The sequence below is a fragment of the Microtus pennsylvanicus genome, chromosome 7 (genome assembly GCF_037038515.1).
Source record: "Microtus pennsylvanicus isolate mMicPen1 chromosome 7, mMicPen1.hap1, whole genome shotgun sequence".
NCBI classification, from domain to species: domain Eukaryota; kingdom Metazoa; phylum Chordata; class Mammalia; order Rodentia; family Cricetidae; genus Microtus; species Microtus pennsylvanicus.
In genome coordinates, this window is record NC_134585.1 from 111888488 (window position 1) to 111915792 (window position 27305).

Sequence of the window (27305 nt, forward strand, 5' to 3'; positions counted from 1 at the left end):
CCTTGATTCGCTCCTCAGTCCCATCCTAAGACAGACTAGGATCTGTGACTGTTCAATGCATCAAGGAAGGAGTGATGAGTTGTTCTGGGCGGGCAAAGGCAGACCGAGCTAAGGGTTCAGCCAGCAAAGAGTTTAGGTCTATGGTTGACCAGGACCCGGTGCCAGAGTGTGGTCGGGGAGACACCTAATGGGCGTTTGGTTAAGTGTTACACTGTGCAGCCTTTCCATAGTGGAAGAGGAACTCAAGGAGAAACGCCTGATCCAAGACAGACAAGCAAGGCTATTTCCCCCTTTCCACGGCTACAAGTTTGGATGTGACTGCCACCTCATCCTGGGTATAGTCTGAGGGGTTCCCTTTGGAGAGCCTTCACTCTCAGCTTGCGGGGGTCATGGGTCAGGGCTGTCTGTCTCTGCTGAGACTGCCTAATTGTCTACTTGACAACTCCATTAAGTGGAGTGTTTTCAAACCACTTGTGCCGGTTAGTTTTATGTCAACTTGAAACAAGCTAGGGTTATCTAAAAGGAGGAACCTTAACTGAAAAAAAAAATGCCTTCATAAGATCTTGTAGGGCATTTTTTTAATTAGTGATTGACTGGGGAAAGCCCAGTCCATTGTAGTTAGTGCTTCCCCTGGGCTGGTGCTGGGTTCTATTAAGAAAGCAGACTGAACAAGCCATGAGGAACAAACCGGTAAGCAGCATCCCTCCATGTCTTCTGCATCAGCTCTCACCTCCAGGATCCTGCCCTGTTTGCACTCCTGTCCTGAGTTCATTCGGTGATGACCAGTGATGTGGAAGTGTAAGCCAAATAAACCCTTTCCTCCCCAAGCTGCTTTGGTCATGGTGTTTTGCCATAGATGGTGGCATTTCTTTAGGACCATCACTAGGGAACTGCAGAGCTGCGGCCCAGTTAGCCCCAGAACATGTTGGGGAGGGCTTGTGAGCTGTCCCCAGATTTGCAGTGCCTCAGAATAGTATTTCTAGCCACTGTCTCACCCTATGTTCTGGATACAGAGAAGGGAAAAAGTATTTGGGTCTCCCCTATGAACTAACTACCAATTCATGGATTTCCTCAACATCCTTGTAGCCCTGCCTTTGTGTAAGCTGTGAGTTAATCTACACATAGACTAGTAAGCAAATTCTATCTTTTTTTTTTTTTTAAAGATTTTTATCTTTTTATTACATATACAGTGTTCTGCCTGCATGTTTGCCTGCAGGCCAGAAGAGGGCACCAGACCTCATTACAGATGGTTGTGAGCCACTATGTGGTTGCTGGGAATTGAACTCAGGACCTCTGGAAGAACAGCCAGTCCTCTTAACCTCTGAGCCATTTCTCTCCAGCCCTAGCAAATTCTATCGTAATGTTAGCTACCGTCGCCTAAATTCTGGACAATGGGAACCACCCTTCACTGGATTCTGACTCCAATCTTACCTCTCTCTCCAAACCTTCCTCATCCATTCTGCACCACGGGTCTTTCCGGCCTTGAAGGCACCTGAAGCCCAGCCTCTCAGAAGAGCACACAAAACCTTCAATTATGTGGACCTGAAGGTTCTTCTTGCCTCTCTTACTACTCCTGCCCAGGACTACCAATTCTTCCAACACACATTTAAAAACAAAACAAAACAAGGTCTCCCCCTTCCCTGGAGCTGAGGACTAAACCTTGTGCTTGCTGGGCAAGCAACTCTACCACTGAGCTAGATCCCCAACCCCACCACAAGGTCTCATGTAGCTAGCTCAGGCATATCTCAAACTCACTGTGCAGCAGGAGATGATCTTAAACTTCTAATCCTTTGACCACCATCTCCTAAGTGACAGGACCACAGGTGTATGCAGTACTGGGGATTGAACCTAGGGTTTTGTATACGCTAGGAAAACCCTTTACCAGCAAGGCTATGTCCCCAGCCTCTCTTCCACGCACACTTATGCTTTTAAAGGACTGAGTCACCAACAGATGCTGGGTACAGCGTGCTTCATTCCTTATGATATTCTCCTTGCCTGAAGTCTGGATTTGCCCATAGTTGAAATATACAGAAAGATGGTACCCGTTAGTTGCAAACCATTCAGATTTTATATAAATCAATTTGTAACAACAGGCTATAGGTAGTACCTCTTTTGACCATAATCATCTTGTAAGGATGATATGTTTAAAATTCAGATACTACAAATAAAGAAATTGAAGCTTAGAGAAATTAAGGAACTCTCCTTCCATCTCAGGGCTTATCAGAAGGTGATGGAGCCAGGAGGGGAATCCAGCTTGTGTGTACCAGTGCTTGCCCTACACGGCCTCTTCAAGGCATAGACGCAGAGACTAACTTGCTATCGTGTTACTGAGACAGAAATCACTTACCGAGGTTATGTCTGGCAGGCTTACATGGGAAGTTATTGCAATGACACATTCAAGGTCATAATGAGATGGATACTGGAATCTGTGTCATATTTTACAGAGCTACTTCTGATGTATGTAATTAGTTTTGTTCTTCAGAGATGTGCTGGAAACAAAGGGTTTTTTTTCTCGCATTTTGAGAATTCTCACTTAAGATACTGCCATCTCCAATGTGAAGAGAAATAAGATGTAAGGTTCTAAAGCTTCTGAGAAGGCAGAAAAAACATTTCTAGAGCTTTCTTACCGTGAGACCCGCAATCCCAATCCCAACAATTCCAATGAGCTGCAGCTTAACATTGATTACGGTTTCAATTTTGTCGATGCAATTCTGTTTGGTAAAAAAAAAAAAAAAAAAGTCAGCAGTGGAAACTGTGCGGCTCACGCGCTGACCCAATCCTCCCGTTTTCTGCGATGTCCGGAAGTTCATCCACGCCAGCTTCTGCTCATATGTAAACCATCATCCCTCACGGGTAATGACGACCTGACAACTCTGAAGCAAACACGTGGTGCTGAGGTAAATGCAACCCTCCCCTTCAGGTGCGATTTTCCTGTTCAGGCCGGAGGTCTGCTTCAGAGCTCTGAAACACAGTGTCACACGGCTGTTTCGGGGGGGCTTCAGGCATTCCAAAACTTGAGGCCTTTTCTTACTCTTAGCAAGGAAAGATGAAGTAGTCTCTAAATAACAACCCTACTGTCATCTGCTGTTTACAAGGCATTTTATACACTTGATCTATGCAAGGCATGCATTATCTTTCAAAAGACTAAAAAGTCTGCATGGACTCGAATTAAATTTTAGAAATTTAGAAAGTCAATACTTAGGAAAACCAGGTCTTGAGAGTTAGAAGATCATTGCTCCAGTGTTAGCTGAGCTATGGGTTCCTATCCTCGACCTTTCAGAGATCTGTGAAGCCTGAGTTTGAAGATCCTTCATAGCGGGGCGGTGTGTGTGTGGGGAACTGGGCAGGGGTTAAGGCTGAGGAGGGCATCCAGGGGGGCATCCGTGACCATTATTAGTTTCCCAGTGCCCAAAGTTTCCACTTGGAGTCTTCCTACAGAGAGGTGTGCTCCGGTCCAGATGCATCCTCGGGGTACATACATCTTTAGCACCCTCCGATACCCGTGTAAGTGAAACAGTAACCACTTTCATGTCTCCGTTTCTGTTTAATGGCTCTGCAGACCCCATATCTGCCACTATAGTGGCTTGGTGGATGAGGAGCGGTAAGCTTCAGCTTCCTCCCTCCGGAGGCTTGGTAGGGAGGATACAGTGTCTCCCAGAAGAGCGAGAGTGCACTCTGGTGAAAGCCTGGAGCGTTACTGGAGACAGCAGTTTCCTGGCACAGCAGAAAAAACCCGAGTCAACGGGCGGCACTTCTAGTGTTCCTCTTTTCCGCTGCCCCTGAGACATGCCTTGCCTCTGTGCCAGGCACTGTTTAGGGCAGTGAGCACACACAAGGTACAAGTGTTCCTTTGCAAGTTCTCTTCCTTTTCTCGGAGCTAACCAGGTGCCCTTCTCCACAGAAGGCTAACCCCTTCTCCGGCTCTGGCTCTCACTGGCATCTCCCAGGGAGCCTGCCAGTCACCCTCCTTCCTTCCCTTACGTTCTGCCTCTTTCTCTCCATTAACATCACCTCTGGCCACGTAACCCCACGCTCAATGTTTCCAATCTAAAGCAAGCAAAGCCACCTGTCCCTTGCTATCTCCTCCAGCCCTGCCAGCAGCCCTTCTTTCCATTCAAAGACAGTTTCTTGTGTGAAAAACAAATTACAAAACATGCGCTGGCGTTCCTTAGCCACAAGGGAATACATAGTCACTGAAATGTGGAAAATAGATATTAATAAAACAAAAATAAGAAACATCTGTCCTCCACTAAGGTTATGATTAATACCCTTGATTCTTGGGTATAAAGAGACCCACATACTCTGCTCACTTATATATTAATCAGTGTGTTTTCCACTTAACATGAAGAAAATTCAAAAATGCCTTCTTATATTAATTTTTTGAAATTGTGACTCCTACTGGCAATAAAACATATCCTATGAAAATATCATAATTTAAACAATATATTACTGTAGGATTTTAAGAGATCTGTATTTGGTTATTAATGTATATTATTTGTAATGAACAAAATTGTGTGTGCGTGTGTGTGTGTGTATGTGTGTGTGTGTGTGTGCGCGCCACAGGAATTCTTTATGTTGGGTCTCTCAGGGAGTCTGGAGTTCACCAATTAGGATAGGCTAGCAAGCCCTGGGACCATCTGCCTCTGCCTTCCCAGCACCGGGATTTCAGTCAGTTCTACCACACCCAGATTTTTACGAGGTAGCAAGGATTAAACTCGGGTCCTTGCGCTTGTGTGGCAAGCAGTTTATGAGCTGAGCTCTCTCCCCAGCTCCTGCACACATTTAAAATTATTCCGTTTGTTGAGGAGACATCCTGAGAAGTCGAGTTTCTAGGCCAAAGGGCATGAACTCATTTAATATTCTGGGCTGTAAGTCTGTACTAATCTCTAAGACTATTGGACCAATTTTTTTTAAAAATAAAACTTTCATTTCACATCATTCTTGCCCATATTGTGTTATTAATAGGAGGGGGGAAGACGTGGCCAATTTCACATGTTAAACAATGGTGTCTTGTCATTTAAGGTTGCTGTTAATTTCAAATTGCTTCTGATTGCCTGTGCTTTTTATGTGTGTAACAGTCATTTGCATTTCCTCTTTTGTGAACTCCTTTCTCTTGTTCTTGGTTCAAACTACATAATTACTGCTCCATGTAGAAGATGTAGTTGAACTGTCATTACCTACACTCAGTCTTTACCCAGTCACCTTTTATTTGGTGTCTCCCACAGGCCTTCCCTGAGCTCGTGGGGCACCATGTCAGCTCTGCCCATAGCCCCCGTGCACTGTGTCAACTCCAGTGTTTACATCTCCTATTAGACTTAGGTCATCTTTCATCTGGTGTCTCCCACAGGCCTTCCCTGAGCTCGCGGGGCATCATGCGAGCTCTGCCCATAGCCCCCGTGCACTGTGTCAACTCCAGTGTTCACATCTCCTATTAGACAGTAGGTTCCTTGTTGGTAGGGACCCTGTCTCGTTCATCTTTGTATCCACAGTGCCTGACAGGCTCTGTGCCAATCTCCTCGGCAGCACTTCCCTTGTGTCTGACTCCTCCCCCTCGTGGCCTTCTTGGCTGCTCCCCTTTGCCCAGCTGTAAGTAGTGTTGTTTAGACTATTGTTCGCATGTTTCTCTTCTCCAAAATCTCATGCATCAAGTCCATCTCTGTAACTCTAAGACTGCATGTTGTTGATACTCTAACATCTCTCCTAAGCCACACGCCAGATTTTCCAAACCGCAATGTTGAAAACACGGAGCTAGGGACTGAAGAATGACCCACGGTGAAGAGTAGAAGACCTGAGCCTGGTTGCCAGCACCCATGTCAGATGGCTCACAAGTGCCTCTATCTATAGTTCCAAGGGAATCTGACTCCTCTGGCTTCCCTGAGTAACCATGTGCATACCCACATCTTTCTTTCTCTTATACACATAAATAAAACAGATCTTAAAAAAAAACTTTAGAAGCCTACCATATTGCTTCTTTTCTCTCTAATTGGCTCTTTCTCCTCTGTGCGTTAATTTAATAAGTGACATCACCTTTTGTACCAGTGGGAAGCCAGAACCCGGGGGTGAATTCTCATCTTCTCTGATCTGTGTGGCCATCAATAATGAAGATGCTACTTTCTCCTCTCTAGTCCTACCATCCCATCCAGCTTGTCACATTTGGGTGACTAGGAGCAGTAAAGTCTTCAACTGGTCACCTCAGCTCCAGGCTTTTCATTATCCATCAACCTTTCTCGTTACCATCACAGTAAACTCTACAAAATGCAAGTCCAATCTCTTCCATGGCCCCCTAAACCAACATCACAAAGGCTAGACTTTTGGTTTTGTAGGAGCGTGTAAGACCCTCAGCTGTATCTAAGCATTGAAACAGTCCCTCCCGGAGAGGGGAAGGAGGCTCACCAGGCCCATGAAAACCTCACAAGAAATGTACAAGAGTCAGGGAGCTCAGAAAGTTCCAAGACGCTCAGGTCTTTACCCAATGTGAGAGCAGACTCTTCTATGGTGCAGCTGCCTGCAGGTCACACAGGGGACTCTGGTAATGAAGTATTCAGGAGCTGTTATGCATGCTAGGTGCCAGTTTTACTGCTATAGCTGCCCAGGTCACCTATAAGTAGCTGACCCCTGTAAGTAGTCCCCACCATGCTCCTCTAAGTAATCCTAGTAAAACCCATTGGTTCACTGAGCTGGATTTGGGAGGATTGTTCCTTGGTCTGTGCTGAATGGACAGAAATAGATTCCCCAGGAGAAGCACTGACAGCTCTTGAAGAATGGGCCCCTTCTAGCTGAAGAATTCACCTCTCACAGGCATCCCAGGTTTTCTGTTTCCACTCAGAGATGGACTTATCTGCAAACAGCTGTCCCCTCAGACCACCTCATGTCTATTCTGTCCCCTCAGCCTGGAATGTCTCTTCTTTCTTCTGCTCTCTCAGTTCCTATTCACCCTTCGAGATTCATCTCAACAACCACAGCCTTCCTTTGGCGGCTGGTGATTCTGTTGTGTTCTTTTCAATGTAGCCTTCACTTAGCTCTTGTAAATGTTAACAGATCCCTTATGGTCTCTTCAGCCAGACTTGAGCCAGAGGCAAGGTTTTCAGTGGCAATTCATGACAAGCTGAAACCTGCTTCCCATCTCTCCACCGCCGAGCACCTAAATGCATCGGCGCCGCTGTCTATAATCTCACATTTCTGCCTTAACCAAGCTGTACCGTGTTTTCCACAACTACTTCACTGGAGCTCTGACACGGTCACTCACATCCTTCCGTGCAAAGCCTGGGCTGCTGGGCTCCTACAGCACTGGAGTATCTTCCCAGCAGGACCCACTTCCAGCTGCTTTCTTGGCTTGGAAAGACCGCCCTTCCACATAGCCTTCCACAAAAGCTTTCCTGATTCTGCTAGGCCTCCGTGGTTCCCTGGACAGACTCCTTGCGTATCACTACAGCCATGGGCTAGCCTAGGAAGCCACTGAGGGAGGGGCTGTATCTTCTCTCATACTTGTTGAAGACCTGACAGAGCAGTTAAATTCATCAGGGCTGTGACTGTCCCAGGAATCCATGGGGGGACACAGATCCCCGGCCCTGGTGAAGTAAATTAATATACCTTAATCACTTGGCGTAGTCACTCATCATCCCCTGGGAGATGGCCTTCACAGTAGGGGGCTGGTGGGGGGAACCTGGGATGGCCAGCTTACCTTGTGGCCTGGAAGCTCCTTCGGACAGGTGGGCTGGACTTGTTCAGAGCTTTCTTTCCCGCAGCACTGAAACTAGAGAGCGAGAAGAGGCTTTAGGACACAGGGAGTGCCGGCTCCAGGAGGATGCAGAGCAGCTCTGCGGCCCCCACTGCTATTTCTGAAGAGCCAAGGAAGAAGTACAGAATTGTGCTAGCAACCCAGGCCCATCACTTCTCCAAAGCAGCATAGGTTTTATGATAGGGAGCGAGGAGGCAGTGTCAGGCAGGAGTTAATTTTTGGTATTCTCCTTAGACTTAGACTTTGGAGACAGGGATGGGGTCTCACATGCCATCCTTCAGACCTGAAGTCTGAAAATCTGCCCAAGAACAAAACTCGATGAGCTTTGGGAAGAGCTCATTACTAAGGGATTAGGGGAAGAGAGGAGAGGTGGCCACAGGAAAGCCCAGGGCCGGAAGAGCAGGCACGAGTGCTGGTTGGCAAACAGGCAGCCTGCCTCGGGGTTGGCTGTTTAAGACAAAGGAAACTGTGTGCTGCTTGATGTCTCTGGAGAGCCTTTGAAAACACTCTTGCCCAGAAGTTCACAGTTACCTCACCAGAGTGCAGTGCTTAAGAAGACAGAATGACCCTGGTCTGGTCCACTTCCCCCATAAGCCTTTCTTGACTCTATGAAGCTCTAAGCACTGTGCTCTAGCACGTTCCCGTGGAACATTCTAGAAGGGAATATAGTCGTCTCCCCACAAACTTTGTTTTATAAATTAGGAGCGAGTTAAGCGGACATCAGACAGGCTACTAACTCATTCAGCACCACAGGGCTGCAGCTGAGCTTTCCTGGCTTGAAGGTCACTATGCTTGCTTCTGTCATGCCACAGTGTCACACGGAGAGGAACCGACACGCATGTGGGTGGCTTTATCAGTGTCCTGCGACACCCTGACTTCTCGTGAGTCTGTGGTCGACATCATTCTAGCCAAAGGTCTCCCCAAAACACAAACTATAGCTCTCATCAGAGCTAAAATAAGAGGCGGCTGCTTCCACTCACTGGTTTTATTTTTGTTTTTGATTTAGGCGATTAGAGAAAGCCTGGCACACGCGCGATCTGTAGAACGTGTGATTTCAAGGAAGAAGTGGAGTTACTCACTGCCGAGTGGAAGGTGATGAGGGTGCCATTGCCCTTTCCCCGGCCTTTAAGGTAATCGCTGTACGCCTCCTCATACATGGTCTGCACGTGTCGTACAGCCTGCAAAGACACCAGCACACAGTGAGCGGAACGGCGCAGACCGTTTCTTTTTACCGAGAGGAATCCCCTCTTCTACGTCCTCTGGGAACACTGCTTTCCCACACACTCTTCTGAAGGTGAAGGGGACACTGACCAAGAAGGCCTTCCTAGGTCAGAGCCTCCTCATAGAGTAAGGGTTTCTAAACCCCACGGGCTTCACTGCCGGTTAGGTACCGCCCTGGTGAGCCACTAGAGGTAGAATCCGTGGAAGCGTGGTTCCCTGCCAGCTGAAAGGCAGGCGCCCACTGCCAAGGAAGATGTTATGCATCCAAACAGCCATAGGTTTCGGCTCTATATGATAAACTAAAGTCCGTAACCTCTGGATACCAGCCGCCATGTCAGGAGAGTTTCAGAGGGGTGACCGGCACTCATTTCCGTGTTTATCATTTTTCAGCTTACGCCCGGAAGCATAGTAGGGGTGGCACGCGAGTGCACTGGAAATGCAACCCTCTTAAGGCTCCGATCTGCCTGCCTTCCCTTCCACTCTTCTCTGCCACAGCCTGCTCATCCTTCTAAAGGTCACGTGCCGATGGGCTCCCCTCATAACCTGTCCTGGGCACTAAGGATTGCACTTGTACACAGCAGGTCAGGCGTTAGCATCTCACAACAGGGTGGTCCCTGTCTAGGTCAAGCCTTTGGGACAGGTGACAGAGGAATGAGAAAGTAGGTTCCTCCTGCCTGCCCCATTCTTGCCTGTCTTATTTTGAACTAGGGACAGTCTTAAACTAGAAATCCAGTTCACAAACAGACAAAACCCCAAATCAAGCAAACATAGACCAGTTTCAAACCATGTATACACATGCTGAGCCCTGCACACTACTAGGCTAAAAGGTTCTGCTTACACGATTTTGTGGGCTATTTTGTTTCTTAATACACCTTGGGGGGGGAGCAGTCTATATTGTTTACCACAAGAAGAACGCTTTAACAACCGCCCACAAACATCTAGGTTTTACTTACTACGTCCTTGCCTATAAAAGCAAACACTCCAGTGGTTACTTCGGCAGCAAATATCACCAGCAGACAGGTGAAAAACTGTTGAGAGAAAACACTGATTTCACTCATTTAATACCTTTTCAACCTGCTTAGCCCGCTTGCATCTCCTTCCGCTGTCAAGGCTTTGAGTAAGGCTATGAGTTTGGTGGTAGGGACACTTCTAGGCACACTGCCTCCTCCGTGCAGCTGTCAAGGCCCCTTTGCATGGCTTGTTTGTTATGCTACTCAACAACTGGCCGCTCAGCACGTGTTCTGTACCAGGCACTGTCCTTTGTGCCCGTTATCCAGTGGCAGAAGAGATCCTAACCCCTCTGATGTCATAAAGCTGGTATTGGGCAGAAGAGATACAGTCGATGAGGGAAGGTTTTATATGCATTATAAAATACACAAGGGAATATTAGACAGCCACAGCGAAACCCTGTCACCAAGCACAGGGTCTGGCAGCGACACCCTCTGTAAATACTTGATGACCAAGTTCTACAGAGAGGAAATCTGGTTGGACACTAAAAGTTTCCACTGAGGCTTGGGCTTGGGGCAGAGTGTGATGGTCTGGAAGGGCTTCCCTGAGGAGAGGGAGAGAGACACGTGTGCAGGGTCTGTGTGTGTGTGTGTGTGGGGTCTCCTCATGGATAGCGTTCTGCCATGTCTTAAGTTTGCTGATTAAACTCAGCTCTGTGATGAACACAGCAGAGCTTTCCAGCTTTATTTGTAGAAACAAAGAATGGCAGGGAGAAGAAACAGACATTTCACACAGCCATAGATCTGAAACAGCAGGCACACATGGAAAACCCAAAGACTGCAATGGAAATGGGAAATGAGGGGGCCTCAGAACACCCTGCTTCAGGTTCCCTGCGAGAAATACAAAGCCTTCCCTCTGCTCCTCCCTTCTTTAGGCTTCAGAGTATGGGCTGATAGCAGGTAACAGGGTAACAGGGAACGGAAACTATTTTTTGTTGTTGTTGTTGTTTTAACAGAATCTGCTGGTTAAAAATAAGGTAACAGGGGCTGGAGATATGGCTCGGTGGTTAAGAGCACTGGCTGCTCTTCCAGAGGTCCTGAGTTCAATTCCCGGCAACCACATGGTGGCTCACAACCATCTGTAATGGTATCTGGTGCCCTCTTCTGGCATGCGGGCATACATGGAGGTAGAATGATGTATACATAATAAATAAATCTTAAAAAAAAAAAAGAAACCCTGTCTTGAAAAGCCAAAAAAAAAGAAAAAGAAAAAAAGAAAAAAAAAATAAGGTAACAGAGGGATGTTTGTTAAGTTGTAAGTTGTTGATCTTAAGCCAAAATGCTTTCCTTGTAGATAACAGTTTTCTTCCTGGCTATGGGACTCTTTAAGCTGCCACATACGCAGGGAAATATTATTTTTAAAGAACAATCAATTCATAAGCGCTCTTCCCCCCAAATCTTTACACTGATGAGCTCATTGTTTTCACATTTTCCATATGAGGCAGGAACAGAGATAATACCATTTTCATGCAGGAGACGGGAAAACAGACATCGGAGGGAGGGTTCAGCTCCAAAGTTTTAAGCCCTAGAGGAACCAGAGCTTCAAACCAGGTCCCCTGACTCCCTCCAGGGAAGTTTACCCACCCACCCCGTGCCCACCTCATAAACCCCACTTACTGATCCAAGCACACACTGTGACTCACGCATCGCTCCACAGCACCCGAAGAACCCCACAGCCATCATCAGGGCCCCAGCTCCAACCAACACGTAGAGCCCTGTGGACGAGAAGCCAAGGGGACCGGTCAGAGCCCGAGGAAGGTGAGGCCAGTCGAGCACAGCGCAGGAGACGACAGCCCTGCCTCCCACACCCCAGGCTCTGGCTTTCCTCTCCGACAGCACTCTGCTGTCAACTGTAATGGTGATGCTTGCTAACCGGCTCATGCGGACAGGCTCACTCAGCAAAGCCATCCTATCTCACCGCCAGCCGAGTGAACACATCAGGAAACTGAACCTGAAGGAAGCCAGGGAGGGGAAGAAGCCACCTCTACCGCTGCTTAGAACTGTGTCAGTGAATGGCCACCACACGCCTAGAGCCCAAACACGGCTTCTCAGGTCCTGAACCTTCGTTCAGAGGTGCACCGCCATCCCGGTAAGGCCAATGATGCTGAGTCCGGGAGTAATTTGAAAAGCTGCTGCCACAGCTGGGACACAAACCGAAGCCTTCTCTTGGGCCCCAGAAGCCCTTTTTCTCTAAGCTTAATAGCTGTCTCCATCTCTGAGAGACTTGAGGCCAAGGATTTGGGAGGAAACAGCAGGGATCCGGGTAGGGACAGAAGCATAGGACATAGTCCTAAGTCATCAGTTTTATGTGATTCTTTTCCCTCCTTCAGAGGGCAATGTCGCAGATACTGGACACATGGGAGGCCATGTTACGAGACACAACACAACAAAATAAACAGCTAATGAGGGCGGGTAATAAGGTAATGGATGCTTACATAATTATTATTATTAGCACCATGTTCTAAATGAGAGCCAGTTGTCACCTGATAATTTTAATAGAACCGCTACATGTACCAAGGTCACAAGGTGCGGTTCTCCCCAAGAGGCCATCCTGCCTCTCAAACAACAGCAGTGGCCTTACTCTGAGTGGTCAGAAATTGCACCTCCTAAGTCAAGCCCCAGGAGGGTTTCCACCCAGAGCAAAGTAGGCAAGGTGCTGGTTCTGGGAGACTTGGGCCAGGCCTTCCAGACTTCCTTTTCCGATCCTGAGATAACGGAGAACACAATGCTAGGTTTGGCACTTGACTCCCTCTGAGTAAGGCTAATTGACTGTGTTTTTTTCTTTTGAGTTTCAGTCAGATGAGTCACATGGAAACCATTCTTATTCATCCGGAGGTGGAGGGGGGGACACTGGGGACCCACCCCTGTGGGGAACCCCTGAGTCTGGCATGTAGGCATTTCCTGGGGCTCCTCTGGGTTGCTTATTGCCGGTTTGTGGGCAGGCCTGTCTGTTAGCAGACCTAGATGGGGTGACAGGGTAGCTGTACTGCTTCCTGAACCACCCAGACCGAGACTAAGAGGTCCTCAAGGTGCTTCTGGGTTCTGGAGGGGAGAAGGTTTGGCGCTGCAGTCTGGAGGGACCCACACACTTCCTGCTGGTCCAGGGCCATCACTTCCTCCAGTTTCCTTTTCTCTAAGAGGATCATTTCACGGGTGTGTGTGTATGGATTACAAGAGAACTGATACCCTTTAAAAACAACAGTATTGTTGGCTCCATTGACTGAACACCTTATCGTCTCGAGGGCTCCACATTTCAAAGCTCCTCCATTGCCATCGTCTCCTAGGTCGCTTGCTCGAAGCAGCCCTGTGAGGTAAAGAGAACATCCCTGCCATCACGAGAGGACAGAGGCAGGAGCCTGACTCCCACTTTACACTCCTCATGGAAAGAGGCTAAACAAGCAGCAGCGATGGCAGTGGCTGTAGCAAAAACACCCTACCAGTCCTTCCCATAATGCCTCCAGGGAGAGCCATCTGAACATACCGATTTCTTTCTTAGAATGCCACTGCCTCCCGTCACTGCTCCTACAACTGCTGTTAGGAGTTCCTTAGCGTGAAGCTAAGGCGAGGGTCCAGCTCCCTGAATCCTCGTTTACCCTATGTTCCAGTCAGCTAGGAAGCGTCACAGTGTGAAACGGCCCTGTTCCAGCGTGGGCTGGACCTTGGCAGGTTCCCACAGTTCTCTGCAGATTTCAGGTCTAAAACTCTTCTTTTACCCTGCTTACAAGAGCGCAAGTGAAAAACCTCAGGCGGTTTACATTTCTCCCATGGATAGAGTGAGATACACTCAAAGTTCCCGACTGGCTTCCTCATCCCAGCAAGCATCTCTACTGAGACACACATTCTGAGATCCTATTGCAATGAACAGGTATGGGGTCACCAAAGGGCTGAGTTTTCCAGTGTCAGCCAAGTGAGATGGGGGCCTCATACGCTGAGAAGGTCTGAAACAGAAAAGCTATGTCACTGAAGAAGCAGGTGCCCAGTGTATAGGGGCCCAGTGGGCACAGTTCACTTGGTCTCTCTGGCAACCGTCCTTGCCCTTCTGAAACAGTAAGTTGGCATCCCAGGAGATGCGCTCCCTCCAACAGTGTCCTGTGTCCCAGTACGGATAGAGCAACCTCAGGAGCTTCTCCACAGCAAGCCTCTGCTTGCATGAAAAGATGCAGCTGTCCTCCTGTTTCCAGATGAACCTCTCTGTGGAACTGGAGAGAATCCCAGGCAACTCCCACATGCAACAGATTCCTGCCAGACCTGGCTGTCAGGCTGGTACACCTAAGGTCTCCTGTGGTTCCCAAGGACACCCTACCTAAGCTATGGTTTTAAAAGGAGCTGCTGAAGCATCAATTAGCTTATAGCGACATTCTACTTCCAAGATGGCTTCCGTAGAGTCCTTTCTCTCTAGCAGCACACAGACAGACAGGGGACCCACTTAATAAATCTCTTATGTTTTTTAAGATCTACTTTCCTTGATTTGCAAAAAGAGAACCCTCTGAAATTGCATTTTGATCATTAATGGCTGGGCTTTGTGAACCAGTGAAATGCTACCGGGAAACAGTTCTCCTGGGGACGTCTTCCCTGATGATCCACCCTTCCTCCTCGGAGTTCACACCCTTCTAGAACGTGTATAATGTCATTTCAGTCAGCCAAGGATCAAGAGGGCCTGGTAAAGGCCCATTCGTACAAACTCACTTAAAAGTTCTCGCTGGGAAAGGATATATTGGCACGCTCACCAAATCAGTGATCTTGGCAGCAGATGGTCTAATACAACCTGCTAATCGTCATTTTTTCATCTAGAATTTTTTGTGTCTCTGCAGACATCTCCTTTCCGGCTTCCACTGAATACACATAATTACAGCCATCACTCAGTCTCCATGGCGATTAGTTCCAGGATCCCTCCCGTACCAACCAGTGCATGTACGAGCCCCTCGTAAAATGGCATCATATTTGCATATAACCCCACTTACATACCCTTGTATACTTCATCTCATGGTTACTTAGAATGTCTAGCACACAAATGATCTGTAGTTATCAGGCTGTATTATTATTAATAATAATAATTGCAATGGCATGAAAACGTCTGTACATGTTCAGAAGAGATGAACTAAAAATAATCTTTGATCCGGGGTTGCTTGAATTCGTAGATGCTGAGCCAATGGATGGGAGTGCCCTAATTCTAAGGGTTGGCTGTATCTATGTGCTTAGAGTTATATGTGAGTCTGAGTTCATGGGAAAGGAAAAGACTACTTGGTGCTTTCTCAATAGCAGCAGCAGCAGCTACAGTTAGGAGCTTTATGCATCTCACTCCGCACCTCTGGCGGGAAGGACCTCTTCCTGGTGCCCCAGCCCTCGCTGAGTGGTACATATACTCTACACTTGACACACATACCACCTCAAGAACCTGCTTGATGACAAAGCCCACGTTGTAAACTGGTCTTTAAGCCCACCCCAACGGCTCCTCTATCTCCTCACGCTGTCTTCCCTCATCAGGTGGCCTTTGGTCCTCAGCCCCTGTAGTACGCGAACAGCAAGCATTAGCATGTGCTCACAACTCACCCCTAGTGAGGTCGGCACTGCACTTACACAGGTTCACCACTCACAGCTAAGGAAGCAGAAGTACAGCAAGTGAAAGCTGCATGACTCTAGGGGGTTAACTGGAAACGAGCCAGAGTGTGTACCCCAAACCCCCATGCTACATTTTCAGCAGAGACTCAGAGCAGTGGGTTTCTTAGCTAGAAATCTGCCAATGTATGAACAGTAGTGGAATTCTTGAGAAAGGTTCCTGAGGTGTCTACCTGGGCATTGTCCCCCAAAAGAACAGGCTAGGGTCTAGAACTCTGGGCCACCAAACTGGTTGTAGGTAAGTCTTCTCCTTTGGAGCTGTGCTTTTCAGGGCTGGGATGATTATCTATTTTGGTGTCTTGTAGAATGGCTTTGGGAGTCACTGTCCAGACATGGTAGTTAGTCTCTCTCTGTTATCCAGCTAGCATGGTGTCAGGTATGAAGTTAAAAAATATTACCAGAATGAGTCAGAGTGTTTTTAAAGGCAAGCCAGCCCTGGACGTTTAGCGGCAGAACACTTTCCTTCCACATACCCTCCGGCCACAGCAAAAGCCAGGCTCTAGGGCTCGGAATTCAGCAGAGAGAGATAGATGCAGCGAGGCTGTGGCTCCTGTTTATGTGGGCACCCCCAACGGAGAAACCTGCTCACATCCTCTGCTCACAGACATGAGCTCATGTGCTCCAGCCCAGGCTCCAGCTTCCTGAGGCACAGAGGACCACTCCCCACTCTGTGCTCCGAGAAGGAAGACCCTGAGGCATCTGCTCAGCCAGCACACTGGGGCAGACTGGCACAGGAAATCAGATGGGCAGGTTGTTGGATGGGGAGGATGCAGGGGCTTTTCCCAAGAGTTCCGTGGAAGAAACGAGAGTGGAGAAGGTCTAGGAAACCCCAAGTAACCTAAGCCCTTCGCTGCCAGCTCCACCCTTGCCATCCTCTTCCTTCCTCACCTAAGCAACCAAGGAACACAGAGACCCTGGGTCAGCCTCCAGGCCTTGGCCTGGGCCCAGAGGGACACTACAGGGTGGCAGCAGGCAGCACTTGGTCTGATTACCCTCTCTCCCTGGCCTCATTTTCCGCAACCATCTCTTCCTGCTTTGGCTACTGCCTGCTTCTCTGTCCAGCTTGAACATTTGGTTCAAAGTACTAGGATGGAGAGAAACTCCATTAGCATGGAGAAAGGCTAGGATGCTAGAATGAGACCATCCCTGCAGACACAGGCAATCCTACAAAGCCTGCCTGCCTTCTACCCACAAGCAGGGAGCTATGTACTGTGTCTTCCTGGAGGTTTCCTCACTCTAGGCTGAGTGATTCCTCTTCTCCTTCCCTTCTCTGTGATCCTCCTCATCTTCCCAAGAAACTGGGACTATAGGTAGGTACCACTGCACCTGGCTATGGCTTTAAATCTTGAAGAATCAACCACTTAGACACGCTAAGCCTGTTTAGAACAGCGTTTAACACAATGGGCAGTGAGTATGAGCTGTTAACTCTGAAACATAGTCTAAAGAAAAATACACACAGCATTTAGGCATAGTGGCCCAGTCCTGTAATCCTGCAATCCCAGCACATTGGAGGTAGAGGCAGGAGGATCAGGAGTTCAAAGTCATTGTCAGCAAGCCTGGTCTCCATGAGATTCTGCCTCAAAGAGGCCCCCAAAGTCAAACCATACAAGCACCAGCTCCCCTCCGCCAGATCAGATGAGTGAGGATGTGCCCCCCACCCAGCAGAAAGAAGGGTGGTCCTGTGGGGCTGGAGATGGACAAGTGACCCAGGAGCAGCTCCATGTGTGATGCTTCAGGTATGAGGTGTAAGTCAAGGTCCACAGATACAGCTTTGGGTTCAACCTACAAACATCTTGTAGTGATCTATTAACTCCAGAACGTTGAACACACGAAGGCAGGCAAAAGTGGGCTCTGTTTTATGTTGTCATTTAACCAGTGTGACAAAAATCAGGGTTGGGTACTTACCAATCCGTGAGCTTCCTGTGCTGAGCAGGAGGGAGAGATGCTCTACTCAAACATCCCTGCCTTGTTTTCGGAGCTAAGTCAAGAGGCACACACATGGCCTGAGACATGAGAGCTGTGTTTTCATGTCATATTTGTGTGGCCGGGTGTGTCTGGAATCTTTCTAGGACGACGAACTACGGAAACCTGCTCCAATGGACTTGAATATAATGGAGATTTAGTGGGTCACATAACTGGTACATAGTCCAGGCTAGTGTACTCATCTCAGGGCCTCAAATGATATGGCCAGAATCCACCCTATGGCCGTCTGGCCTCAACTTTCTTTCTGTAGCATGTTTCGGCAGGTCTCCTCCCGCCACGATCAAATGACCGCCAGAAGCCCTAGGCTCTTCCAGTTCCAGTGGAACAGGCTCTTTCACTTCCACAGAGCCCTTTCCCCTCCTCAGCCTAACAACACCTCTGCCTGTCCCCAACCCACGTATGTGGCCAGTTGCTGTTGGCCTACGCACCCTTGAGCTAATTGGATTGAGAATGAACGAGCTACCCAGCAGAGCCAGAGGGGTAAACCAGCCCACCAGCAGCCGGACGCTTTCTTCCCATCCTTGATGCTGTGGGCATGAGTATGGGTTTTGCCACCTTGGCTCCTCAGTCACATCCTCCCTTGCTGTTAGCCCATGGCGAGCAAGAGTAAACAGGCACAGAGTCAGTGCTCAGAAGTTGGAGGACTGGGCTTTTGTAGAAGCAGCACCAGGCACCACAAGGCAACAAAGGACCAAAAATTACAGACACAGCCATTGGCATCCTATTCTGGGCCATGGTTGGTTTCGGCATAAATATATGATGCGTTTCTGGCCATTAGGCTGCAGGAGGAGACTTCTGGGAGAGGACACATGAAGTAAAACTTCCCTGTCCTCCTGCGGATTCTGCTGTGTGAGGACACAGTGCTGGAGTGGCCACAGGAAGGCAGAGCAGGGCTGAAATACTGGAGAACTGAAGTCCCTGGTAAGAGTTCCAGCTTTATCTGATTGTTACCACGCTCCTCACCTCATTTTCCTCTCTTGGCGGTCGGTGTAGCTGTGGTCCCTCTGTCTGGACCTCTTCTCCAGAGACAGCTCCCTCCCATCCCTCCTATTTGGTCCTTCCCATCTCTTAGCAGTCTCTACTCATGGAAGTTTTGAGATTAGTACCTATCTTAGTTAGGGTTTCTATTGCTGCAGAGAGACACCATGACCACAGCAACTCTCATAAAGGAAAACTGTTAACTGGGGCTGGCTTATAGTTCAGAGGTTTAATCCATGATTGTCACTGAGGGAAGCATGGTGGTGTGCAGGCAGACTTGGTGCTGGAGAAGGAGTTGAGAGTTCTACATCTTGATCCACAGGCAGCATTCAGGAAGAGACTTTGAGTCACTAGGCCTGGCTTGAGCTTCTGAGATCTCAAAGCCTGCATCCATCCAGTGACACACTTCCTCCCACAGGGCCATACCTTCTCCAACAAGGCCACGCCTTCCAATAGTGCCATTCCCTATGAGCCTATGGGGGACATTTTCTTTCAAACCACCACAGCACCCCAAAACTCTGGGGCATCTCTTCATTTTGAGTTGCTTGCATGTTAAAACCCCACATCACAAAGTTAGATGCTGACTCCTCAGGGTCCCCTGGACACCCTGAACAGACCAGGAGGCTTCCTAACTCCTTCAGATGAATCTTAGTTACATTTCCTTGAAGGTTTGTTAAGTAAACAAATCAGTTTTACTGGGGTCTTCTTCTTTCCCCGAGAGAGGAGGAAGAAGAGGTCATAGAGGCACATTCCCCAGGACCGGGTAAAGTGTGGCAGTAGAGAGGCTCAGGGCCCTGTCCCACAGACCCAAACTCCAGGGACACTGAAGTCACTCACCTACATAGAAATACTCGGGGGACGTGTCCTCTGACGACAGTTCCTTTATGGCTCCTCCGAACCGGAACCATAGTCCAAATGCAATGACGGCTGATCCGGCCAGCTGCAAGAGAAGCAACAGTGTGTTTACTGTGGAGGGGAGGGTGCACACGGAGGCTGGGGAGCAGGCCGCGGGCACAGGGTGCCCAGGCTTGGAGGAGGCTTGGAGGGGTTGCCCTTGTGGAGAGCATCGTGCCCACTCTTCATGTCTTACTAGGCTTAGAGGTGAAAACATGGGCTCGGTGCCCCCCTCCCCACGGCCCTGAAGTAACTGACTGCCTCTGCCCTGTCTTGATTCCAGTCACAGGGTCTGCTGTGCCATCGGGCTTTCCTGTGGTTATTTGGCACCCACGGGATGGCAGTGCGTGTCAAAACCACTGTTCTAACAACATTCTCCGCGCCAGTCATCTGTCCCTTGCACTGTTGTTGCTTGTGCTGGACGTCCTCACCAACACCTTAGTGAATGGCCACTGTCTCCGGGAGGGGTCACCGGGAACAAGATGAACTCTAAGACCTGAGGGAAGCCACCTTCTAAATTAGAAAAAGCAAAAACACACAACCAAGAAAAAAAAAACAACCAAACCAACCTACACTGACACAGTGAGCCGACCTACAGTTTATGACGAAGTTTCCCATTAGAGCTCTGCTCAGAGACTCCTGTGACCCCCTCTTCTTGTTTCCTACATGGTGACCACTGCCCTGCCCCTGTCCAAGCATGGTTTTGCAAGCAAGCAGGGAAGGAGGGCCTCTTTTTTTTTTTTTTTGGTTGTTGTTGCTATTTTGAGTTTCCATGGAAAGCGAGAAAGGAAAAAAAATATTTTTCTGAAAAGGCAGGGTCTGTATGCCATGTGGCTCATGGAGAGGCTGAGTGGCTGGCACAGGCACGGGCTGGGCAGGCTGGCAGCTGGTAGAGTCATCACCAGGTTTCCTCTCCTGAGGCTGAAGGCTGTCACAGGCTCCATGTCCAAGCTGGCAGCCCTCTATGTCAATTGCAGGACTGTCCCAACCACAGGCCAGCAGTTTCCAGCCAAGGGCTCTCTTGAATATGGCTGTATCAATCAATTAACGGTTATTTACGGGGAACCTTGTGAGTGCAAAGCACTATGGGGAAGTCAGCAGAGATGTAAAAATAGCATCCTGCCTCTCTAACTCTTCCAGTTAATCCTGGGCCCTAGCCTTTCACCAGACAGGGAGGGTCTGCTCCTATCTGAAAAGATGCTGGCAGCAGAAGCCAAAGAGGAAATGCAGGGCAGAGGTGTAATAAGGAAATCTCCAGCCAGGGTTAGGCCAGAGGCCTTCCTAGGCAGGTTCCTTCTCTCCTGTAGGGTTACTTGAGAGGGATCCGGTGCCACCCTGGGAAGGTTACCTCGATATATCTATGAGGGCTTTCCTCCTCTTCATATCCTGCTCCCAAGGCCAAATCCCCGTGTGGCTGGCTTCTTCAGAACTGTGCAGGCCTGCCTTTAGTGAGGGGGAGTGGGTGCCTGGCTTCCACCAGCTGGCTACTCCTGTGTGGAATAACTAAGGCTTCCCAGCCCTTAGAGAGAGCACTAATTGGATAATTCGCAGGGAAGTTAAAACAGCTGACCTCCACTGACTTTTCGAGGTGTTTTAAACAGGAGGCTGACATGGAAACATGAGATGAGGTCATGCTAAGACACAGCATTATTTATCTTCGAAGGGTGGGATTCCAGGGGACGGTTCCCTTCTGTCTCCTAAGGCTCTACATCAATTATGCATCGGTCTTCGAGGCTGAAACACCTAGATTTTGAGAGGTTTGCATACTTGCTTTTATGCCCAATATGGGAAATGGAAAGTCTTCTTGGTCTGTGCTTAACTCAGGAAGGTGCCAGCTTTGGGGTCCTGGCTGTTACGTGCAGGGAGGAGCATTGCCCTTGGTCAAACCTGTCCCTAGAAGTGCCTGGGACGACCTGGGATGAATCTGCCCAGCGAACCTCACAGGCTTCCCTGCTTTCACGTCTCTCTGGTGCCTTAATGGAAAGACAGAGTTTCCAAACACAAAGCAAAATCTATTGACAGAGGCCCTGGGCCCAAACCAGCAGCCACCACACAGACTGTGGAGGAGGTGACTAGTCTCAGGGACACCCTACCACGAGGCCACATTTTTGGAATCTCTGAACACAAACTCTAATTTATAGCTGTCTGGATCATCCTCCCAGACAGAATCCACTCTTCCAGTTCTGGCACAGATGTGTTGGAGGCATAATGGAAAATGAAAAGAGAGGTTGCAATTTAGAGCCACCAGGCAATGGGGAAAAAATCCGCGCTTGCTCATCCACACCCCCAGCCCCAAACCGCACACGGCTTTCCTCCTTGGGTCAAGGAAACTGTGGCTTAGCTGAATGTCATCACTGTGTGGCAGGGAATCCTCCCCGAATGCTGTGGGCTGTGTTAGGGATGTGTGGGCAAGGAGCTGGCCAGGGCTTCTGTGATGAGAAGCAGAATGGTCTCTGCTTCGGAAGGAGGCACAGCAGCAACCAGGTCACTCTCTGGCCCTTCTGACCGCTCCAGCCCTGCCAGGCTCGGGAGAGGCACCGTTTGTTGCACTTGAGGTCGGTGTGTTGCACACTAGAAATTGCTCAGGGGGAAGAAAGAATCACACCAGCTCCGGTCTAGTCAAGAGCAAGGGAAGCAGGCTTCCTGTCAGTCCCAGGGTTCTTGCTACTGTGTGCATTCCCTACAGCTAGAAGATGCTCTCCCCAGCGCTCAGAGGATGCTTTCAAGCCACCTCAGTCCCAAATTTTAACTCAGTAAGGCCCCATGCCTCCTATGCTACACTTCTTTTAATTCCAGTCCATTTGGCATTGACACATGCCGCATTTGCATTCAGCTGAGCTGAAGCAAGCAAGAAATGAGAGAACGCCCCTCTCACCACTCCCTTCTGCCCCCACCTCTATCTCCATAAACTTCTTTTTTCTTCCTTGTACATTTAGTAACAATCAACCACAGTCCAATCCAGGCCAGGTACTGAGCTCCCTAGCAGAGACCTGGAAGACACTCGCATAAAGTAAGAGATGCTATAAGATGCGGGAAGCGTGCTGAAGAGGAAAAACACACATCTCTGAGGGAGGGCACGGAGCACAGCACGGGCAGGCAGCAGTCATTCCCATCCTGATTTACACCTTGAAGAATGAGTGGGACTTCCTGGAAGAGTAAAGACCTTGTGGGATGAGAAAGCTTGAGGCAGAAGAACCACACAGGGAAACAAATCGTTCCTCACTCCATGCTATCCTGAGTGTTGGGGAGCACACAGCCAGCATCCTGGGAAAACCCCTGACCCCTGCAGGGCCCTGAGGGCCGGGACAGAGGAACTTAGCTCATCTTTTGGTGGGAGTGGACAGGAGCCTGAATGCGGCTTGGCTGTCAGACACAGTGAGCAGTCACAGATGAACGTTCAGATGACTGAGGATCATGGAGAGACGCCAAGGAGGAGCACGGCGACCCAGGAAGGCCAGTGAGAATCATTGCGCAGGGAAGGAAGACTGCTGGGCCTCTTCTCCCTCCAGGGAAGAGATTATTGCCAGTGAACCTAGCAGAATTCTAAGAAGTAGTGCTGTTGTGTTTGTACGAATGGACTTTTCTTTTGATATTGTTCATCCATTTTGTGTTGCTGTGTGTGTGTTGGAGGGGGTCATGCACCTGCCACAGCAAGTGTGTGGAGGTCAAAGGAGACCTTGTGGAAGTCCTGCCACAGTGTGGGATTGGACTCAGATCATCAGACTTGCTGGCAGATGTCCTCCCCCGCTGAGCCGCCTCACCGGCCCGGGGAATGGATTTTCATACAACAGAGTGAGGGAGCTGAGCCTTGGTGGTAGTTACTAAAAACGAATGAATAAAACCACTAAACCCAAAAGCCAACAAACAAAAACCTTAGAGGAGCATCCATGAGGATCTCGGCAGCAAGGATTCAGAGGGAAGGACCAATGAGCACTTCTGGAATTTTCCAGGTCCCGCAGAGAAGCCACTGGTTGAGAATCTATTCAAGGCCAGCCTATCCCAGACATGACGACTAGGTCCACACTGAGAAAGCATGGTAGTCATTCTTTTCTTGTGGGCCAGCTGTATACATGGCATTCCAGAAATGCAGCTAGAAAGCTGAGTGTGATAGTGTGTACCTGTAATTCCAGGATCTAGGAGGCTAAAGCGGGAGGATTACTGGGAGTTATGTAACCAGCCTGGGTTATGTAACTAAGTGCTAGCCAGCCGGGATACATTGCAAATACTAGGCCAGCCTGGACTACATGGCAAATACTAGGCCAGCCTGGGCTACATGGCAGAACCTTGTCCTAAAAACAGCAACAAAAAAGTTAAAAGAGCCAGAGGTGATGGCATACAGTTTGATTTCAGCACATGTGAGTCAGAGGCCAGTCCGGTCTACATGCTGAGTTCTAGACCAGCCAGAGGTGAGATTTTATCTTAACTAGGAACAAGACCATCAAAAAGAAGGAAGAAAGAAAATGTTATAAGACGGGGGAGGCTTGGGGAGCCAAGGGAGCCTACTGCACAAGTGTGCACAAAGTAAACGGGGAAAATGGGGGCTAGAACATAGTGCAAAGGACAGACAGGGCCACAGAACCCACCACTAAACAGGAGAACCACGGAAATTGTCATGGACATGTTATTTCAACAGCTACCCCTGATCTAGAGAGCATGCAGGACACAGGAAACTGCCAAGATGTCTTTAGAGAAGATTTGGACTAAAACTCAGCGACAAAAAGGATGGAAGACCAGGTTTAAACTATTTCGAAGCAAAGCAGATGAACAGAGAGTTTCTACCAGATAACAACTGTCTGCAAAATACAAGCCATTCAGCTTGAGGCAGGGCCTCTCACTCACACGGGGTCTCCCACTAGCACGCACAGGGCCGCGCACACAGGGCGCTCACACAGGCCACTCGGTTCTATTTTCCTGCATTTGGTTCCCCTTTCAGGCATTGCTGATGAAATGCCCCATCTTGAGGACACTTTCTTTCCTTTTTTTCTCAGTTATGAGTTGGGAACAAGAGAGGTCCATCCAGCTGGGGAGAGGGAGGTAGTTCTGAGATGCAGAGTGAAGACTTGAGTCCGTGCGCTGGTCTTCCAGAATGCCCGGCTTTCCCCTCCTGGACACAGCCACTATCACAGCAAGGAGCAAACGTGTGCTGCCATTCAACTCTCTGCAGATGGAACCCAGCAGAGAGGATCCTTTCTGGGCCAAAAGCATCCCGGGGGAGTTCTAGCCAAGCATGCGTGCTTATACCCGGGTGGGAAACAATGCCCGAGTCAGGCGCCCTGTCTTTTCTCACTTGGGGGCATCTGCTTTGCCTGCTTCATGGGCCAGCGTGTTCTGCACTGCCCACAGCAGGCCGACTCCCCCTTTCTCTCAGCTCTCAGGTCACTTCCTTGGGGAAGCCTGTCCTGGCCTAGATATGTGTGTTGTTTCATAGCTCACATAACTATTGCTATTTCAATATTTCTGGGCTTTAAAGGCCTGAGCTCTGTGAGAGCAGGGACAGCTCTCAGCTGCTGGATGCTAAGCATTTTCCTCTCAGCCTTGCAGAGTGAGCTGAGGTGGGGGAGGGGAGGCTGAGGCACCACTCAGTCAGCTGTGGAATGGTCTGTGTTCTCCTCAAAGCCACATGATGAAGGCTACTCTCAGCATGAAGGGTTTTGGAGATAGGACCTTTGGCGCGCGTGCACGTGTGTGTGTGTGTGTGTGTGTGTGTGTGTGTGTGAGTGTGATGTGCATGCGTGCACTGGTAATCAGAGTTAGGTGAAATCATGAGGGTGGGCCCTCATGGTGGGGCAGTATCTTTATAGGAAGTCACATTAGAAAGCCTGCTATGGAGAAGACAATCCTCTGGAAGCCGGAAGTGCTGGCTCCTGACCTCAGAGTTTAGCCTTCATAATACATGTATGCAAACCCAACTCAACTTCTGTCATCTACACTACCCATTCTCGGCTTTTGTGGTTGTGGTTGTTCAATGTTTTGGTTTGTTTTGAGACAGGGTCTCACTATGTAGCTCAGACTGGCCTCAAACTTGCGATCCTTCTGCCCCAGCCTTTTTTGCTGGGGTTACTGATAGTTGCCGCCATGGTCCCCTCTAACCCACATTTCTTCCTCTACCTGCTCCCCTTTTCCTCTCCTTCTTTCTTTTTCTGGGGTTGGGACTGAACCCAGGGCCAGGTGCTTCTTCTGTGTGTTGGCTAGGACCAAGGGCTGACAGGAGTCTCTGGAAACGACCACTCTCAACGGCTCAAGAGGCACTTTGTAAAGTACTAGTTTTAAATCTCCCTGCACCTGGGAAACACAGCGGCTGCGATTCAGATACAGCTCTGGGGGCACTCAGTAAAACACCCGCCCACAGAAAAAGAAACCATCACCAGCCACAGCATGGGCTATCAGGTTTCCTCAGCCTTCAGGGATGTGTGCTGAGAGCCATGCATGGTCACAAAGAATAAACCTGCATGCACCTCTTCCTCGCCAAGGTATGCACACTGCATGTAGCTACAATAACACAGACACACATGCTGCCCTTCAGTGTGAGAGGAACAAAACCAGCCCTTTGCTTTCCCAGGGTGAACGCTCTGCGCACACAAACACAGCCCTTTCGCTACTCTCTTTTTTTGGGATGAAGCCACATAAAGTTGAAATTGAGGCTTCTATCCTAGAGTCTCCATTAAATGCTTTTGTGGTGGCAATTCACATCCTAGATGGAGCCCTAATGAGCCCTCGGGACGCCTGATCCGATTGAGGCCCCATTATGCCTCCAGGAAGGGAGCGCCGCCTCAGCCTTGTGGCAGGCAGATGTCACAAGCATATTTGCTCGGAAGAGGACACGAATTTGCTTCAAGTGGGAAACCGGCTCCCAAGACTTTTGCCGTATTGTGTAGTGAAAGCAAGGCCAGGATTCGGATGGCACTGTCTCAGAAGCAAGGGTTTTATCAGAAAAAAGCACAAGGGCCGAATATCATCTGACATCCACACCAAACTGCCCTGCTCTTGACATCAGGACCAGGTACGGACCAGGAGGAAGGACTGCTGCGGCAGCAGATGGTGACAGGGCTGTCTGGAAACGGCTGGCGGCTCTCGGGATGCCAGTGTTTGTGATCTGCCCTCTTATTCCTTCATAAGGGCGAGCTTGTGCTTCCTTCAGGTAAGAGAATATTTTCCAATGATTTATTTATCCACTCTGTGTGCAGGTGTGTATGTGACTGCATATGGGGGAAAGAGGGCAACCTGCTGGCTCTCATCTTCCACCCCGTGGGAGCCAGGGCTGGATCTCAGGTCAGGGTGGCACTTAGCAGCAAGCCCCTTTACCTACTGAGCTGCCCCGTGAATGTACCTCACGGTGACTCAGTGTTTATTCTCTACGCTGCAGTTCAAACTTTGATAGGATCAGAAGTGTTCTGTTCTCTGGAAAGAGCTCTTGGACTGCGTATTTGTGACAAGCACACCCCTCTCTGTTTGCTGAAGTTGGTTATGACGTGAACTTGAGTGGGTCATCTGACCTTGCTGGGAGGCCGCTGACAAGGGCAGTGGGGGGGGGGGGAGAAGTTTCAGGGGAAAGAGAAGAACCTGGAGAAAGAAGCTGGCCCACAAAGAGGGTGCTGACCTTCTGTTGATGTCTGCGGACAGTGTGGGGTGTGCCGTGTTTATTCAGTGCACACATGCAATGCCTTGGGTTAAAGGAAGTGGGGCAGGGGGGAGAGCAGACTAGGGAATGGTGAGAATTTGGAGGAAGGTGATGACTTCGTCGTGGTCCTATACAGTGAAACAAAGTTCCAGACCACTGGCTAATGCCAGGGAGCAGATGTCTTCATCGGGAAAGATCATATAGACCCAGAACTAAAGCTCAAATCTACTAAGCCACAGCTTGAGTTGAA

The 27305-nt window shown here is 49.2% G+C and overlaps 1 protein-coding gene across 1 annotated transcript in view; it reads right to left on the minus strand.

Annotated features, from left to right (window-relative positions):
- The window catches only part of Tspan2 (tetraspanin 2), a 39658-nt gene that overhangs the window by 3162 nt on the left and 9191 nt on the right, over positions 1–27305 (minus strand). Inside the window, exons 2-7 of the mRNA XM_075981773.1 lie at positions 19381–19483; positions 11584–11681; positions 9913–9987; positions 8818–8916; positions 7682–7753; positions 2628–2711 (exon numbers count right to left, since the gene is read on the minus strand). Coding sequence (XP_075837888.1) covers positions 2628–2711; positions 7682–7753; positions 8818–8916; positions 9913–9987; positions 11584–11681; positions 19381–19483 — 531 coding nt within the window. The remainder of the gene's footprint in view (positions 1–2627; positions 2712–7681; positions 7754–8817; positions 8917–9912; positions 9988–11583; positions 11682–19380; positions 19484–27305) is intronic.